At 47.7% G+C, this 17,616-nt stretch overlaps 1 protein-coding gene across 2 annotated transcripts in view; it reads left to right on the top strand.

The window, feature by feature from the left end:
• The window catches only part of FBXW8 (F-box and WD repeat domain containing 8), a 48,191-nt gene that overhangs the window by 26,300 nt on the left and 4,275 nt on the right, over positions 1–17,616 (top strand). Inside the window, exons 7-8 of one of the 2 annotated variants that reach the window (XM_038152411.1) lie at positions 10,139–10,266; positions 16,743–16,916. In XM_038152411.1, the coding sequence (XP_038008339.1) occupies positions 10,139–10,266; positions 16,743–16,916 (302 nt within the window). The remainder of the gene's footprint in view (positions 1–10,138; positions 10,267–16,742; positions 16,917–17,616) is intronic. The other variant, XM_038152412.1, reaches the window with a different exon arrangement.

The following is a 17,616-nucleotide window of genomic DNA, read 5'->3' as shown; positions in this document are numbered from 1 at the left end:
ATTGTAATTATTTTCTGAGAAGATTTTTATACCTTTGTAATTAAGGAAAAAAGAGTTCATGCTGAGGACTTCTTTCCCTGCTTTTGAGAGTAGAGAGAAAATAATTCAATGCAATAATCTGATGCTGCTTTGTGTTCTTCTGTGGGCTGAAGAGAGGGATTATTGTTCAGCTGTGGGAAATGAATTTGTGAAGAATTTTAAAAGTTTGACAGAAGGTTTACATAGTATGTATCTGTATGTAAACTTTGAGATAGGAAATACTGACTTAGAAATACTATGGAATAAGATAGATGTTGTTGAGGGAGAAATAGAACTAGAAACTAGTTTCAAAGGATGGTCTTATAAATAAGATTAGATACTTCAGAGAAAAAGAATTATGAAAAATATATTGTAGTAAGACTTAGGAAGAGTAATTTTAGATGATTAGTTTAAAGACATTTACAGCATAGTGTGGTAAAAATTATAAGTCAAAACCACTTATACTATATTTTAATTAAGAAGTAATTAGCTTCTAATGGTGGTAGTGTGAATTATAATATCTGTATGGTCTCACCCTTCACAAGAGACTAAAAATAGAAGTTTTTAAAACACCTCTCAGTTGCCCCATCTCTAGGTCAGAAAAAAAGCATAATCTGACATTCAGCCAGCTGGGTTTCCTTTGAAACTTCTGCTCTTCAGCAAGGCCCAGCTCAGTCTGTGCTGCATCAATGGCATCAGGGGGAACTCATCCCAAAAATCCCACCTAAAAACCCCAGTAAGCAAGCCAAAATCCCAAACCATCCCTGAGCCTCTCTGGTGAGGGATCCTGAGCAGTGTAGGGCAAATGAGCACCCTTAGGAGGAGGCTGCTTTTTGTGCTGTGCTCTTGAGTATTTGGCCAAACTGTGGGGGGGTTTTTGTTTTCAGATGCCTTGGGAAGAGTTCCTGTCTCTTTCCTGCTCCTTGCCTTCCTTTTCCACACCCTGGTTTCATTCCATTTTTGTGTTACACTGAGGCTGTCAGCAGGGAGGGAAGGAGGGGGCTTCAGGCAGCTGGAGAAGGGAGCAGGAGTGGAGCACCCACTGCAGACCACTGTGGTCTGGAGTGTAAAAATCCAGGATTTCCCTTGGCAAGTGACTGGAATGAGAAAGCTTTATTTAGGGCTTTATTTAGGGCTTCCTCTGTGAGGGATAAAGGTGTCCAGCTGCATCTCATTCCCCTTAAAACCCCCATAAATACCTGGAGGGCTGAGATGCTGTGAGCTGTGCTGTCTTTATTCATTCCTCTGCTGCTCTAATCCAGCTCTTTTCCCTGCAGAGGTGGGAGGGCAGGAGGTGAAGTTGCCTCATTTGGGGGCATTACCCCAGTGATCACTGCTGTGCCTCTTCCAGAGCAGAGAAACCCCCCAGGCCCCGAGGGCCCGCTCAGCAAAGCCGGACATCTTTCCTAATTCAGTCCTGAGCTCCCTGGCTCCTGCTGGCAGATTGCGCTGAGCCTGGTGCATCCTAATCAGGGAGATGGCCCCAGACAGCCGGGGGTGTGACAAGGACACTGCCTTGGCGCTGCTGCTCCAGCTGACATCACGCCGGAAGTTAATTACTGATGGCTCTTATGCTAATGAGCGGCCTCGCAGACGTGCAGGGACTTTGCAGCAGCTGATTACACCGGGCCCACGGTGCCAGCCTGGCTTTGGGAGAGCTCCCCGGCCTGGAAATGCAGTCCTGGAGGATTCCAGCCCCCTTGGCTGCTGCCTGTGTTCCTCCCCTGTTTGGGGTTTTCTTTGTTTTCCTCTGGGTTATTATTTTCCTTCTGGCAATCCCTGCCTAGTAACCTGCTTCCTGATCAAAACACTTAGGGAAACCATCTTTTTCCTCCTTCTCTTTTTTTTTTAAATAATCATTTTCTAATTTTAGCCACGTTTGACAGCAGAGCTGAGATCTGAGGCATAAATTTTGTGGGAACTTTTATGTTGGAGAGGAGGAAAACATCAAATCCGTGGCCTAGACTTGGCTCCTGTCAGATGAGAGACACCCGTGCAGGAGGGAGGAGACAACAGAAATGCTTCATCCCTGAGAAGTTCAGTTTGCTCTTTAGTAGCACCAGACAACCCAAATATGATGCTGTTTCTTGAAGTTCTTCTGCTTTAGTGCTCCTGGAACTCTTTTTTGAAGTTAAGCTATGAAGGAGTTTGTTGTTTCAGCTCTGTTAAATCAACATGAAATCCATTCAGGTCCAAATTCTGAGATCTGTGTTCCCATCTAGGCTTGTCTAGGGCTAGTGAAATAGCCCAGATAATGACCCACGGGGGAAATCCTTATTCCCAGGCCATCCAGGGGACATTCCTTGAGGGATGCTGTCAGGCCAGTGACACATCCCCTGTGTCAGGCAGCTGGGAGCCCCCTGGTCCCAGAGCTGCTGCAGCACCACCGAGGCTGGGCATTCACCTGTGGGGATTTTGGGTTTAAACACCATGGGGGAGATTGAATCCCCAGATTGGCTTTGGTCCTCTTCAGGTCAGCATCTAAACCTCAAAAGGAGGCAGCAGGATAAATCTTAGGCTTGAGTTCATCTGGTTTCTGATGCAATCTGGAGCTTTTCTCATAGCTGGTGCCTTTATAACCTTCCCTGAATCTGCTGCCAGGTAAGTCTGGTCTCCTACTATACCTCAGGTGAGCTTTGTGGATTATTTCTATGAGATTTAGAGATGTTTGTACTCCTGAGATGAAGGGAAATGTCCTAAACCACAACTTTCTCCTGTATTTCAAATTCTGTTCAAAATTTTTAACATTCAGCAGTTCTTGGAGATATGAGACAATGAACAAAGGAGGACTTGGGGGTTTTTCTACCAAAGAAGCTTCATACAGCATGCGTGAGGATTTTTGTTACAGGTACTGTCAGGCACAGTTCAGGTGAGGATTTTTGTTACAGATACTGTCAGGCACAGTTCAGGTGATGATTTTTGTTACAGATATTGTCAGGCACAGTTCAGGTGATGATTTTTGTTACAGATATTGTCAGGCACAGTTCAGGTGATGATTTTTATTACAGATATTGTCAGGCACAGTTCAGGTGATGATTTTTATTACAGATATTGTCAGGCACAGTTCAGGTGATGATTTTTGTTACAGATATTGTCAGGCACAGTTCAGGTGATGATTTTTGTTACAGATATTGTCAGGCACAGTTCAGGTGAGGATTTTTGTTACAGATATTGTCAGGCACAGTTCAGGTGAGGATTTTTGTTACAGATATTGTCAGGCACAGTTCAGGTGTGGGTTTGGTTGCTTTGTGCATAAACACAAACCTGATTCCAGGGTGGTGCATGAGGAGGAGAGGAGGGAAAGGATGATTTTACAGCTTCCAGCTCTGAGGCAGAGGGCTGGATGTGCTGAGATCAGCCCTCTCAAGTGCTGCTTGTTCATGCTGTCTCTTCTGCAGCTCCCTGGAGCTGCTGATTGGCTTGTGCTTGAGGAAAGGTGTTCAGCCTCACCTGGCTCCTCTCAGCAGCCAGTGAGACGCTGCCTGGGTTTGCTCCTGGATTTCATGTTTCCATGGAATTCTTCAGCTGCTTGGAAATGTCGGTGTGTTAACCAGTGATGTAAGCAGTGATATAACCACTGCGAATTAACCAGTGATAGTGAATGAAAACAAATTTTAAATCATAGAATCCCCAAGTGGTTTGGGTTGGAAGAGATCTTAAAGCCCCTGCCACCCGCTGCCATGGCAGGGACACCTCCCACTGTCCCAGGCTGCTCCAAGCCCTGTCCAGCCTGGCCTTGGGCACTGCCAGGGATCCAGGGGCAGCCACAGCTGCTCTGGACAACAGTAAATACTCCTTGAAATTGAGTTTCATATTTACAGTCATTTTTGGATGATATATTTACTTCATGGCTGCTTTATGTGAGCTTTTACACCTTACTTACACCTTATTTTAACTAAAATCCTCCTAACGAGAAGCTGCATTGTCTTTTCTGGTGTTGAGTGTCTCCAGTTCTCATGGAGTTCCAAAGACTTCCATTTTTTTAATCTTAGTTTTTCTTGTTTAAAAAACGTGAGGTTTTTCACTTCTGTTGGCCTCTGTGACCCTTGTAAAGAGCCAAATTTTCAACGAATTCCTCTTTATGAGCTCTTGTTTTCATACCAGTAGAAGGGCAGGGCTTGCTGGTGTCTGAACCTTGGAACTTGCTCAAATGTCTCTCTTTGAGGAGCTGCAGGACTGCAGGCTGTTAGCAGATCTTTGGAGGTGTTGAAAGGTGTTTTAAATGCCTTTTTCTTTATAAGCTCTTTGGTACCACGTCAGAGAGGCAGAACTGAAGGAACTGAACTATTGCAAGGAAAAGAGACCAGCAGAGTCCAGCACTTTTCCTTGTCTGAATTTTACGTGATTTCTGACCTAATGCTCTAAGTGACCAGGAAGAATTCTGCAAGTTGAAATAAATAAAAGACTAATAAATAATAAATAAATCAACCCCTTTCTATTGGCTGACATTAAGAACATTCTGCTTTTCCCCCCTGTTTGTGCTATAGTGTGAGTGCCTCAAAATTGGCACGGTGGCTGAGGTGGGTGCCTTAGGTTTGGAAAATACAGCTGCCAGGATGTGCCATGAATAGTCCAGGTGATGAAACCGAGGGATTTAATTCAGATTTTAAGGGTCACCTTGCCTCCCTTCTCCATGGGAGAAGGTTTCCCTCGGGTTAGGGAACACCTGTCCCTGGCCTAGAGGGGTTTTTTGAGTTTGTGGGTGGTTCGGTGGGTAAACACAGCATCCTCCCCACGGGCCCTGGAGCTCTTAGCCCGGGCTCCAGCCACGAGTCAAACGAGCCTGGTGACCCCACTGCAGTCCTAGCAGACATCTGCCCACATCCCAGCCCATCCCAGGCTGGCAGAGCCCCGGGGGCTGGCAGTGCCCAGGGCTGCAGGTGCGTTGGCAGCGCCAGCGCGGAGCTTGGCTCCCCTTCTTGCCACCAGCCTGAAGCCTCACTCTGCAACTCCAGGCACAGGCAAACTTCAAAGGGAAAAGCAAACTCCACTTGTCTTTAGCTCTGTGTGTGACTTGTGCAGCAGGTGTTGGATGGGGAGGAGCAGGGAGCTGCTTTTCCTGCTGGTTTTGCTGGGAGCTGTGCTGCCTTTGGGTTTTCGGGCATCGCTCGGTGCATGCGTCTGCCAGGAAAAGTCACCTTTAGGATGGCATGAAAGTCAATTTTCCACATGCTCAGAGAAGCACTTGTGTTCCCAGCTCCCCACAATGACTTATATCTGGCAAGAACTTGAAAAATAGTCTCTCTGGCTGATTGTCAAAAATTACATCATATTGGAGTAAACTGCTTTTAAATCAAACATCCATTATTCATGGATATTAACTGCTTTTTATTTATTTATTTTTTTAACTGGCTGTTTTGTGTTTGATTTACTCTTTTTCTTCTTCTCTGATTGTCTGTCTGTCTCCTTCAGCTGATCCTTTTAAATCTTAGCTCATCTTGAAATTTATGGAGCCAGAACACTTATCTGTGTGCACAAGTATCAGCGTGCTGACCTTGCATTTGTTAACAGTCAGATTGTTTTTGTTGTTGTTGCAGTGTTATGTGCCATATTTACAGTAGGCAATCCAATACATTTGCACAGGGAAACTGTGCCCCTGGGGCTTGTAAACCTTAAAAATATTCTTGTTTTCCACATCACTTTAGATATAAAATCCAAACTTGCAGCAGTGTGTACCATATGTTGTGTTTAATTTGATGAGTTCCCCCACAAATGCATATTCCTGCTTTTGTAGGTACCCTCTGGGTTGGATGGGTTTGACCTGAGCAGAAACCAGATCCCTTTTTGTTTATGGTGGACTTGGAATTTCACAGCCCCTTTTTCATTGGCAATATTTGTGTGTATTCAGGCAATGTTTTTTTTTTCCAATTGGCAGAGGGCTGGACAGAAGCAAAGGGGAGAAATATAATCTGAAAATAGATGTAAATTCTGCTCTCAGGCTTGCTGCTTGATCCTCTGCCACTCTGAGCAACTCAGGGTGGTTTTATTTTACTTGAAATGACAGAAACCTCAATCCTGGATGGTTCTTTCTGAAAAAGTGCTTCTGTAATGGATCCTGTGTGTTGTTCAGGGAGGAGAAGGATGTCAGGTTTGAGTGTGGTTTTACGATGTGCTTTTTGCTGATATTTATGATCCTCCCTCCAATACTGCATCTAAATAAGAACCAAATTCAGAGAATGAGAATAAAGAGCCAACACACAGAGGGATTCACCCAGGTCTGAGACACAGCTCAGTCTCCAGCTGCCCCACGCTGTTCCTGTGGGCAGGAGGCAGGAATGGGCTGGGAAGGGAAAGGGAAAGCAGCTCTTCCCAGAGCAGGCGTGTGCTGGCTGCCATCCAGGACAGTGGGATGGACACCCCAGCTCTTGTTGAAAGTACCACAGGCTCTTTGATAACAAGTGCTCAGGGATTTGTTGTTTTAATGTTCTGTCCAAAAAAGACATCTCCAACAACACAGCGTCCCAAAACACCTGCTGGGGTTTTGGCCATGCATGGAAGAGTTCCATCAGCAGCATTTCCTACAGTTCCTTGGTTTTTCTTGGAAGTGTCTCAAGCAGAGTGCATCGACCACGCTTGACCTCACTTAGCAGCGAGATGTAACAAAGCTCACAGCTCAGCTCTTCTGGCTCCAGAGCCTTTAATTCTTTGGGAATTCATTTCAGGCATCTTTCATGAGTTCTTGGACAGCATTTAAAGAGAGTTCCCCGTCCCCACCGCTCTGCAGTTCTGTGCAGATCAGTACCTTTGCCTTTTTTCCCGTGCCTGGGCTGGTGCATTTGCCGGGTTCCCGGCGCGTCCCTCCCGGAGGAGCAGCCACAGGCTGAGCCGTGCCCAAGTCACCCAGTAAAGAGGGGAATTAGTCTAATGCACTGCCTTAACAAAGGGCAGACTATGAGCATGAATAATTAATACCCCCAGTCTGTGGCAGTGGGCTGAAATGAAGTCCCATTTGCTCAGCCTTATTAAAAGAGAGAGAGAGAGAGGGAGGGAAGGTAAAGGTCGTTAAGGGACTTGTAACAGGGAAAGGATCGCCTCGGAGATGGATAATGTGTTTGCTAATCTCTGTGGTCTTTAACTAAACAGAATGCTGGAGGTGCTCTGGCTATTCCTGGCTTGTTGAATTATTAAGCATTCAGGGAGATTGCCTGGCTCTTGGCCAACAACTTGGACTTTTCATTTGGCCAATGTTAATAGGTGACACTTTTTATTTGGGGCGTTGGATCCCGGTGCTGCCTGCACGAGGTCTTTAATGCTTTTCCTCCCTGAGGTCCCAGTGGGGCCAGGGCTGCTCATTAGTGTGTTATCCCAGGGTTCTTCATTTCACACCCAAATGCTCTTGGTTCGCTTCCCTCAGTTCAGTACCTATTAGGTCACTGGGCTTGGGTGTCCATTATAGGATTATAAATACCTTTAAAAGGGTAATCCCTTTGCAGTGTGCATTATAGGATTATAAACCTCCCAGAGATCTTATGCTTTATCTGCCCTTTAACACACAGGCCCTTATTTCAAGTCCCTATTGACCAGGTATTTCCATTCTCTCTCCTTGGCCTTTGTAAGGAAAATCCTTCTTGCCTTGGGATATTACAGGAGAGCTCATCAGAGGTGTTCCAGCAACTTCAGAATTGTCATCAGTGTGCTTTTAAATCCCTGTCTCCAGGAAATTATTATTCAGACTTAAGCATTCTGAGTGCTTTTAGCTTCTTTACTTATCAATTGGTCAGGATAAGGGTTTGAAATTCATTTGCAGGTCATGGAACTGCTCGAGACAGGTTGAATTTTGAGATAGGCAAAGCCTGGATACTGAAAATCACAGAGACACTTCCAGTGATGGAACTAATTGGTTAGAAAGACATTTGTGCATGATAAAATTTAAAATAAATTTAAATCAGTAACAAGATTGATGGTTAAAATAAACAATCTTTAAAATAATAGAGATGGGCATGAGAAGGAATTGAAGGGGGTAGGAGAGGATGATATAAGCTTTTCTTCCATTTTTGTGGGTATGAACCCTTATTTTTTTTACAGATTCTTAGATGCAATCACCTTAAATTGCTGGCCCCCTGCAAGTTGTGTGAGGAGAAATCAATTTTTTTTTCCAGCTGCTGTTACCTGTGAGCTTTGCCACGGGCCTGCAGGCAGAGCAAATGCAACCTGGAAAACGTTACTTGGGAATCTTTCAGTGCAATTTTTCATTCTAGCCTTTCATGGCCATGGCTGGATGTTCAAGTATGTATCCTATGTTTATAGCAGAGATGGGAGCTCTGGTCATTTAGATAAATTAATAGTTTATGGATGTTCACTGCAAGTATCAGCCCCTGGGGACTTTTAAGAAAGCAGCTTTTGGCCCTCTCCCCTCTGGAGTTTTAACATCCAGCTGGGAAGGGCCCAACTGGGAGCTGGAATGCATTGCTCCTGACCCTGTCACTTCTTTCTTAAGCTGAATTCAGCAGTTTATTGTCTTTGTCTTTTGTTCCAAACTTTCCAAGGAGAAGTTTGGGTTGCCAGGCACAGATATTAATTTCCTTAGCACTGAGAACCCTTCGAGCTGCCTTTGCCAGAACATCATTATCTGTGGGTTTGGTTACTGAGCTGTTGGGAGCTAGGCTGAAGTGAGAACAGACTGTAAACTGGTTTTTACCTCAAACCACTAACATTGCCATGCAGTCTGTAGCAGCTTTTTCCTTGGGGTGGAAGTTTAATTTTTATTTAAATTTAACTTTCCTGTCCTAGGTTTTCCAGCAAAGGTCATCCTTGCTTTGGCTTTTTGGGTCTTAAGGATGAAAAATGCCATGTTTTTTGAGACAGCTTCACAAAGAACTAATTGGGAAATTATAAATCTGAAGAACACCTAAGGAAGCTGGATGTGTTGATCCTAATAGGGAGCTGCAATATGTCTGAATTTGCCTGGGAGAATGGCAGGTGGAGGAAACCTGCAAATTCTCTGTCTCTCTTTGCCCTCTTTCTCGAGATCTTTGAAGCTGCACGTTGGTTGCCCAGAGGCCTCCATCACAAAATGATCCTCTCCTGCTCTCTTAATTCACCTTTCAGATATCTGAAGTGGCACAGATAGGAAATAAAAGGCCAGGCAGCATCAGTGCTGCTGTTCTGGCAAATGTTGAAATAATCCATCCAGATAGTGCAATATTTATTGAGCTGCACGTGGCTATAATCAGCAAATTAGAAGTAAAGAATATTGATGTGACGTTGACATGGCCATGCTGATGTTGCCATGGAAGCTGTGGGGTTTTTCTGATGTTTTAAATACCATTAACTCTTCTCATGGTCACAAGGTTTCTTTTCATTTCAGCAAGCATCACCATGAAATTTAATCATGTTTATGAAGTTATATAAGGCCAGGTGCAGCACTGAGCTCCACTGGGCTTTGACCAGTGCGTTTTTCTGTTTCTAAAAATACTTGTTCTCCTAAATTGAAAGGCCCAAGCAGACAGATCAGATCTGGCCCCACAGGAAGGACAGCAAACGTGATTAAACTGATTGAGGAGAGGAGTGGGAACGGACGGGGAACAACTCGTGCTTCTCATCCAGGCTCTGGTTGAATCATCTCAGATGCTGCCTAAAATCAGAGCTGTTTTTTGCCTTTCCCATCTGAGCTGCCACTTCAGATGTGACATTTCTGTGTGTGTGTGTGTGAGTGAGGGCACCCAGGCTCTCAGCAGGGCTGTGCTCAGCTCTGCCCTGCATTTCCTGCTGCACTTGACCAGATCTGCCTTTCACTGTCCATCTGTCCAGACCTCCTCAGGGCTGGGGCTCTTTGCTTTGACTGCTCTCTCAAACACTCAAATTGATGAGGAAACCCTTTGCTTTTCCTGTAACCCCAAAGACGTCACCTGTGTGGTTTGCCTGAGAGCTGTGCCTGGCCATTCTGGGGGTGCATCCCTGCTTGTTGCTGGATCCCACTGGGAAACTCGAATTCTTTGTTTCTGAGGGTGTCATTGCCTTTCTTCACAGGGGTAGATCTGTCTCTTGGTTCTGTTTTACACATCAAGAAACAAGTCCTGCAGAACCCCTCAGGTGGTCACAGCTCTGCTTTGTGGGGCAGCAGAACGTTGTTGTGGTGCTCCTGCTGAATTGATGTGGGGTTTTATTCCCTCTCTGCCAGATCCTCCTTTACAACCTGGAAACAAACCAGTGTGTGACCAAGGTGGGCAACTCCATAGGTGACTTCTCATGCGTCAACCTCCACAGCAGCCCCCCCAACATGCTGGTGGCAGGCAACAAGGACAGAAGGTACGTGATCCCCATCTCCAGCTCCCTGTCCAACATCTGGCCCTGCTGGAATTGCTTTCTCCTCTTGTGTTTCCATGAAGTTGAGGAACAAACTATTAGGTAATAGTTGGATGTGGCTGTCAGTGTGCTTTGTCTGGGAAGCTCCATGGGAAGAGGAGCTTTCTGAGCCATTTGGTGGAGGCAGTTGGTGCACAGCCCAGCGAGACCACTTGGAACCTCTTCCACTTCCCCACCGCCACCCGCAAAATGAGTTTGGCATTTAAAAGCTCACTTTCTGATATTAAAAAAATAACCTAAGGGATGAATCATGGAGGATGAGATGGGCCCTGCTGCCAAATGATGTCAAAAGTGTATTTCGGAACACTGTGATGTCCCTCAGGTGACAGAGGAAAAAAGAGACTTTCATATGAACAGATTCCAGCTTCTATTTAGCTGATTAGCAGCTTTCTCTTTAGCTCCTTGGCTTGGGGAGTAGGATTTTCCCAGCTCAGTGGCTGCTGCCAGGAATGGCCGCGCTGGGAACAGGCAGTGCAAAAGGATTAAAGTGCTTAAAAAGACCCTTTGAGTCCAATTTTTAGATTTCCTTTTTTTGGCGAGTCGTTTGTGGGGTCTGATCCAGTGCACCAAAGGAGATGTGGGATGGCCAGGAGCCAGTCTCTAATGGCTCCTGCTTCCTTCCCTCCTCCTTTCCACACTGGGCACCAGGCTGCAGGTGGTGCTCTGCTCTGGTGCTGGGATCAGATTGGAAGGCGGGCACTTCCCTCTGCCAAATCCCAGACCTCTGTCCCGCCAGTGCAGCAGCTTGCAAAAATGATTATTTTGTCAAACAGCTTTTTTTTTCTTCCTTCCTGGAGAATAGGGAGTGTGAGCAAGCCTCACACTTTCTCAGCAAGGAGGATAAAGGAAATAGCTGAAGTTTGACAAGTGGAATAGAATCCCTGGGAGGTTTTTTCCCTCTAAAAGCAGATAATTGATTTTCCAAAGCACCTCAGTGAAGTTACCTCCAGTTTTGATCTCCTGCACGTTCACAGGAGAGGAGCTGGACTTGCTATCCCTCCCCTTTATAGCAGAGTGGGTGTCTGTGCCCTTCCCCTCCAGGAAGCTTTGGGGGTTTTCAGCTTTAGCCCTGGCTGAGTTCAGGGGGTTGGATGTCACTAGAACAGCAAGGAGTTAGGGATGAACAGCTGGGAAGATAAGTTTGGCATCCGGGAGACAGGAGCAGAGCATCTCAGAGGTCACATCCTCCTGTGATGCTGCAGGAAGGTGCTGGCCATCCACAGGTAGAACGAGACTGGAATCTCCATGGCCACATTATGGAGTGAGTTTATGGAACAGGGGCCTTTGTCGCAATACGACACGAAAAGACGACACGGACACTGCTGCTCTCCAGGTGAACAAAAAAAGGGACCTTTATTTTCTGACTCCAACATTTATAGTTTTCCAAAAGTGACAGTGGATTGGAGGGTGACAGTGCCACCTCTCCAATGACACTGGACAGACCAAGAGTCCATCAATTCTCTCCTCCTCCATGAAAGAATGCAAAACATAAGTTGTTTACAGAACTGTGTGTGAGAAAGTTTGTTACAAGAATGCAAACATCAGAAGGCTTAGCAAAGTCTTAGAAAATCAGGGTGACAGACCTTGCCATGGGAGCTCAGGCTGCTGCTGGCCAGAGGGAGCAGTTACTGCTTGAATTAAACACAGCCATCTCCCAATTTCACCTCGATCTGCCCTTCTTTTACTCAAAACCGTGATTTTGAAAGGTAATACTCACAAAATGGTTTTGGTAGGACCTGTAAAATCTGTGTTTCCATCCGAAATTCCTGCTGAAGCACTGCTGATTGATTTGATTCCTGAGCTGTGCTTTGCTCTGGCAGGAGGCCTCCTCTCCCAGCAGGGAGCGTGTGCTGATCCTGCTTTGCCTTGCTGGGAGCCGGGCTGGAGAGGAGCCTTGGGAAAGCAAACATATGGCAAACCCAGAAAGGTGTGGATCCAAACGTGTTCCAGGCTCTCCTGAAGGCCAGGCAGCTCACTCCCAAGGCAGTCTGACAGGAGGGCCAGGCCTGGCCTGCAGAACACCTCCCTGGAGCTGGGATGAGTCCGAAGCGCTCCCACCGAGCCCAGCTGTCCGGGCAGGACGTGCTGGGCCAGCTCTGTGTTACAGCATCACGTGGGATTGGCAAAACATTGTTCCTTTTCTTCCTTAAGGCACATCTGAGCAGCCACGTGTGCCTCTGGTTCTCCCAGGGGTGGGCCAGCATGGGAGAGGCATTTTCACCTGCCTGAAAGCTGGGTGCTTCCTCACGGGGTAAGCAGGGCTCGCTCAGATCCCGGCTTCCAGCTGTGCTCTCCAAACAGGAGCAGCTTTGCTTGCTGGGAGAACACACGCAGGAGAATGGGGAGAGCTCCAGGAGGGAGCCCTTCCAAACACCCCATCCTGTCCCAGGCTGGAGCCAGAGCTGCTCTCTGCTGGAGCTGGGCAGTGAGGAGTCCTTGCCCCTCAGGCTGTTGCACATGGAGCGTTCTGCAGCGTGTTCTCCTCCTTGTCAGATGGATGCTGCTCTGCTGGAGCTCTGGCCTGCTCTGCTGCCTTGTCTCTCAGTCCCTGAAATGTGTTATTTGTAAAATCAGATGATGCAATCTCTGCTGGAGAAGGGGAGAGGAAGGACTTGCAGCACCATTAGGATCGTAGCAGGGGTATGGAATGAAGGACAGTTAATGTGTTGGAACAAGTGTGTTTTGGCTTTTTCTGGGATTAATGTGTACCTGATGGGTTTGTTCCTGATGGCCATCAGCTGGGAGGAACTTGCTCTGGCTTCTTCTCAAACCTGAGATCAGTGTTTCCCCTTTCCTTCTGTTCTCACATGCTGCATTTTTTGTTTATTCATGTACTTTGCTTTATCTCTTAATCTTGATAAATAAGCATCAAACCCCACACTCCTTTGTGATATGAGCTGGGTTTAAAACTTAACTCCATCAGCTCTAACTGGTAATGTGGCCTTGTGGCAGTGCTTGGAATCCTAAGGTCTTTGTCTGTAGTTCTGCTTCTGGCTGAGGCTTGAGTTTATTTCTCTTCAAAATGCTTTGTCTGGGTGGTCAATAATGTCCAAAAATCAGATGTACCTAAAAACTGGCCACAGTCAGTTGCATTTTTGAAGTAAAGCAGATCCTCATGCTGGGTGCCTGCTTTGAATATTGGTGATTAACACCTAAAATCCCCTCTGGAATCTTTGCAGTAATAATCCTTTTCTTGATCCTGGTAATAATATCCCCCCTGGTCCATAGTGGATGTGGGCATGTGCCGGGGTGGGATGGGTTAGCAGTGTGTCCAGAATGGGTGTTTCGTGCCTCGTGGCATTGCTGATGGTTTGGGAGGCACAGAGAGAGGAGCTTTCTCCAAATTTCACTTTTATTTTATGTCATAACTCATTGAATCATGGAATGGTTGGGGAGGGACCTTAAAGCCCATCCAGTGGCACTCCCTGCCATGGACAGGGACACTTTCCACTGTCCCAGACTGCTCCAAGCCCCATCCACCCTGGCCTTGGGCACTGCCAGGGATCCAGGGGCAGCCCCAGCTGCTCTGGGCACCCTGTGCCAGGGCCTGCCCACCCTGCCAGGGAACAATTCCTAATTCCCAAGATCCCATCCATCCCTGCCCTCTGGCAGTGGGAGCCATTCCCTGTGTCCTGTCCCTCCATGCCTTGTCCCCAGTCCCTCTCCAGCTCTCCTGGAGCCCCTTCAGGCCCTGGCAGGGGCTCTGAGCTCTGCCTGGAGCCTTCTCCTGTCCAGGTGAGCACCCCCAGCTCTCCCAGCCTGGCTCCTGAGCAGAGGGGTTCCATTCCTTGGAGAATATTTGGTGCCTCGTCTGGGCTCTCTCCAGCAGCTCCAGGTCCCTCCTGTGCTGAGAGCCCAGAGTCCTCTTTAGGTCCTAAAACCTTCCAAAGACTCAGAGAGATCCTGTGTGGTGGGAGAAATCTGCCTGAAGAAGATCTTTGACAGCAGAAGTCAGGGTGAAAATTCAGTGGTGAGGAGGATGTGCCTCACTGGTTTTCCAGCCGTGGAGCAGCAGCGGCTCTGCTGCTGTCCCGGATGTGTTTCCATAACCCCAAATCCTTGTGCTGTCAGAAGCTGTCACTGTTGAGACAGTCACAACCCACAGAAGAGCACCATGCACTTCGGAAGGCTTCTCTCTGTTTATTCTAACTGCGTGCTGTTACACCTTCTCAGAAAGTTTATATTTATTCATTGGCCACAACAAATGCACAGACTGGCACAGAGCGGTCTCCACTGCTGTTTTCAGCCATGTCCAACTGCAGGCCCCTCTCGTTTATCCTTTCTTTTCAGTTTCCATGTCAACGACCTTGATAGAATTCCTTTTAGGGACTCTTAGCACCTCTTCTCCAGCTGACTCCTTGGCTCACACAGCAGCTGCCAGCCCCTGCCAGGAGAGCCCACGGGCTGCGTGTCCAGAGCTGTCTTTATGAGTCAAGGGGTTGAGCTAGGAATGCAGCTAAGATTGTGAAAAATCGATCTATATTTTAACTAAGAGCTACATGAATTTAGGGGCTAAGTTAGAAATGTAGTTAGCAAAGATCATATAGAGCTTAACAAGGAAATTAATTGAATAACTGAAACAAGGTTGGGAATAACAGGTGATCTATATGGAGTATTGTAAGGGTGCAGAAACCATTAATACCACTGGCTTCTAAGAATGAGAGGAGGTTTGGACTGTGACCAGCAGGCCAAGGAGCCCTGCCAGCTTGACATGGGTGGAGAGTTTACCATGAGGAAGATGTCTTAGTTCCTCTTCAGAAGCCCACTGACAGTCGCACAAAGGGGACAATTGCACAGCCATAAGGGACATTCAGCTAATTATAATAAGAGGTGAGTGTGGATGTGACAGCCTGGTCAGAGAGAGAGAGGAAGCTAGATGAGTTTTCCCAGAATCAGCCTGGGAAGCTTTAGGAGCTGGAGATAAACAATGACAGTCAAATATTAAAACAACCTGCAGGTGGTGCTTCTCTAATAATCTGTTTTTCTGTTTTCCTCATAAGATTGTTTACAAATGGGTGTCTTGTTAATTAGCCAGTCATGTGAAATGTATTGATTAAATGACCAGTCAGGTCCCCCTGTAGCAAACTAAGTTATAAAAGAAGAGAGGATGAAATAAACAAGGCTTTTTGACACTTTGCCTTCTGATCCTGCTCCTGTCATCTCTGACTCAGTGGTGACAGGCAAGAGCTAATGTTTATGTAAAAAGAATCATAGAAACCATCCTGGAGACCATCTGAATATGTAAAGCCTTTTTGGATAAATAAGAGAGCAGGAGTTTGTGACTCTTTGCACATGGCTTTGGGAGGTTACTCCCCATGTGTCCAGTGCTGTGATAAATATTCACAGATTCACAGAATGACCAGCTTGGAAGGGACCTTCGAGATCATCCAGCCCAACCCAGCCCCAACACCTCAACTAAACCCTGGCACCCAGTGCCACATCCAGGCTTTGTTAAACACACCCAGGGATGGTGACTGCACCACCTCCCCGGGCAGCCATGCCAGAACTTTATCACTCTTTCCATTAAAAACTTTTTCCTAATATCCAGCTTGTATTTCCCTTGATGCAGCTCGAGGCTGTGTGCTCTGGGTCTGTCAGTGCCTGGAGACAGAGCCCAGCCCCACTGAGCACAGGCACCTTTCAGGAGCTGGGAGAGTGATAAGGTCACCCCTGAGTCTCCTTTTCTCCAGGCTAAGCACCCCCAGCTCCCTCAGTGGTTCCTCTCAGGGTTTGTGTTCCCAGCCCCTCTCCAGCCTCGTTGCCTCCTCTGGACACGCTCCAGTGTCCCAACGTCCTTCCCAAACGGAGGGGCCAGAGCTGGACACAGCACTCCAGGTGTGACCCCACAGGTGCCAGGCAGAGGGGAAGGGTGACTCCCTGCTCCTGCTGGCCACACCATTCCTGACACAGGCCAGGAGCCATTGGCCTTTTTGGCCACCAGGGCACACCGCTGGCTCATGCTCAGCCGGCTGTGGACCAATACCCCAGGTCCCTTTCCACCTGGGCACTGTCCAGCCACACTGTCCCCAGCCTGTAGCACTGCAGGGGTTATTGTGGCCAAAATGCAGGACTGGGCACTTGGATTTATTAAACTTCATCTTACTGGACTCTGCCCATCCCTCCAACCATTCCAGGTCTCCCTGCAGAGCCCTCCTACGTTCCAGCAGATGGACACACACTCCCAGCTCAGTGTCACCTGCAGATTTACTGATGAAAGGCTCAATCCCCTCACCCATGTGGGCAGTAAAGATATGGAACAGAGCTGGCCCCAGCACAGAGCCCTGAGGGACACCTCTGGTGCCTGGCCACCAGCTGGACCCAGCCCTGCTCACCACCCCTCTCTGGGCCGGCCATGCAGGCAGTTCTGGGTTAATTAGAGAAGAGTGGTGTGTCTGTGCCTCATCCTGCCTGTTCCCCAGGGTGCGGGTGTTCGACCTGCGGCGCGGCGCGGCCGTGTGCTCCGTGCACGGCCACCAGCTGGGCGTGTGTGCCGTGCAGATGGACGAGTGGAAGGTGGTCAGCGGCGGGGAGGAGGGCCTGGTGTGTGTCTGGGACCAACGCATGGCCACCAAGCTCTGGGAGATGCACGCCAGGTAACCCGGGGCTGTCAGGGCTGGAAGGAGGATGTGGCGGTGGGAGAGTTTTGGGGGAGTTCTGTGTGGTTTGGGGACGGGTTGTCTCCTCACATGGGGCCCTGGGTGTTTCTGAGGGGCCCTTTAGCTGTTGGTGCCTTGAGAAGGCTGGCCTAGAACAGAGACTAGACAGAGCTAAAGAGTAAAGTAAGGATTTTTTAAAAGGGTATCTTCAATGGATCCACCTTGGGCAGCACAAGAGCCCAGCCAGGGCTGCACCCCAGGTGAACTCAAAATGGTCCCCAACTGCTCATGGGCTCTCTCACTTTGATCAGTTCTGCTCCATTTGCACCTTGCAGTTCATTGTCCAATTCCAGCTTTAGCCCATGCAGTCCCATCCTTGTTTTTCTCTCTTCAGCCCATGGTGTTTGTGCTCCTGGGCTGAGATTTGGATCGTTTGTCCTTGGTGCCCAGCTGGAGCAGGAATTGTTTTGTCTCCCTGCTCTGTGCAGAGAGCTCCCCATCCCCTGATGAAACCCAGACCCACACACTGAAGCAGCAGAGTATGTGAAAAATATAAAAGCTCAAACCTGAGGCAGCACTGTCATGGCATTCGTACTCAGTAGCTGTGTGTTCCAGTTGCTGTTGGGGAGCAGGGAAGTTGTTCCCCTGGATTTTCCATGAAGTTCAGTCAGTGACTTCTCCCTGCCCCATCCCCACC

The sequence above is a fragment of the Motacilla alba genome, chromosome 15 (genome assembly GCF_015832195.1).
Source record: "Motacilla alba alba isolate MOTALB_02 chromosome 15, Motacilla_alba_V1.0_pri, whole genome shotgun sequence".
Taxonomy (NCBI): domain Eukaryota; kingdom Metazoa; phylum Chordata; class Aves; order Passeriformes; family Motacillidae; genus Motacilla; species Motacilla alba.
This window is presented reverse-complemented; position numbering and strand designations above follow the sequence as displayed.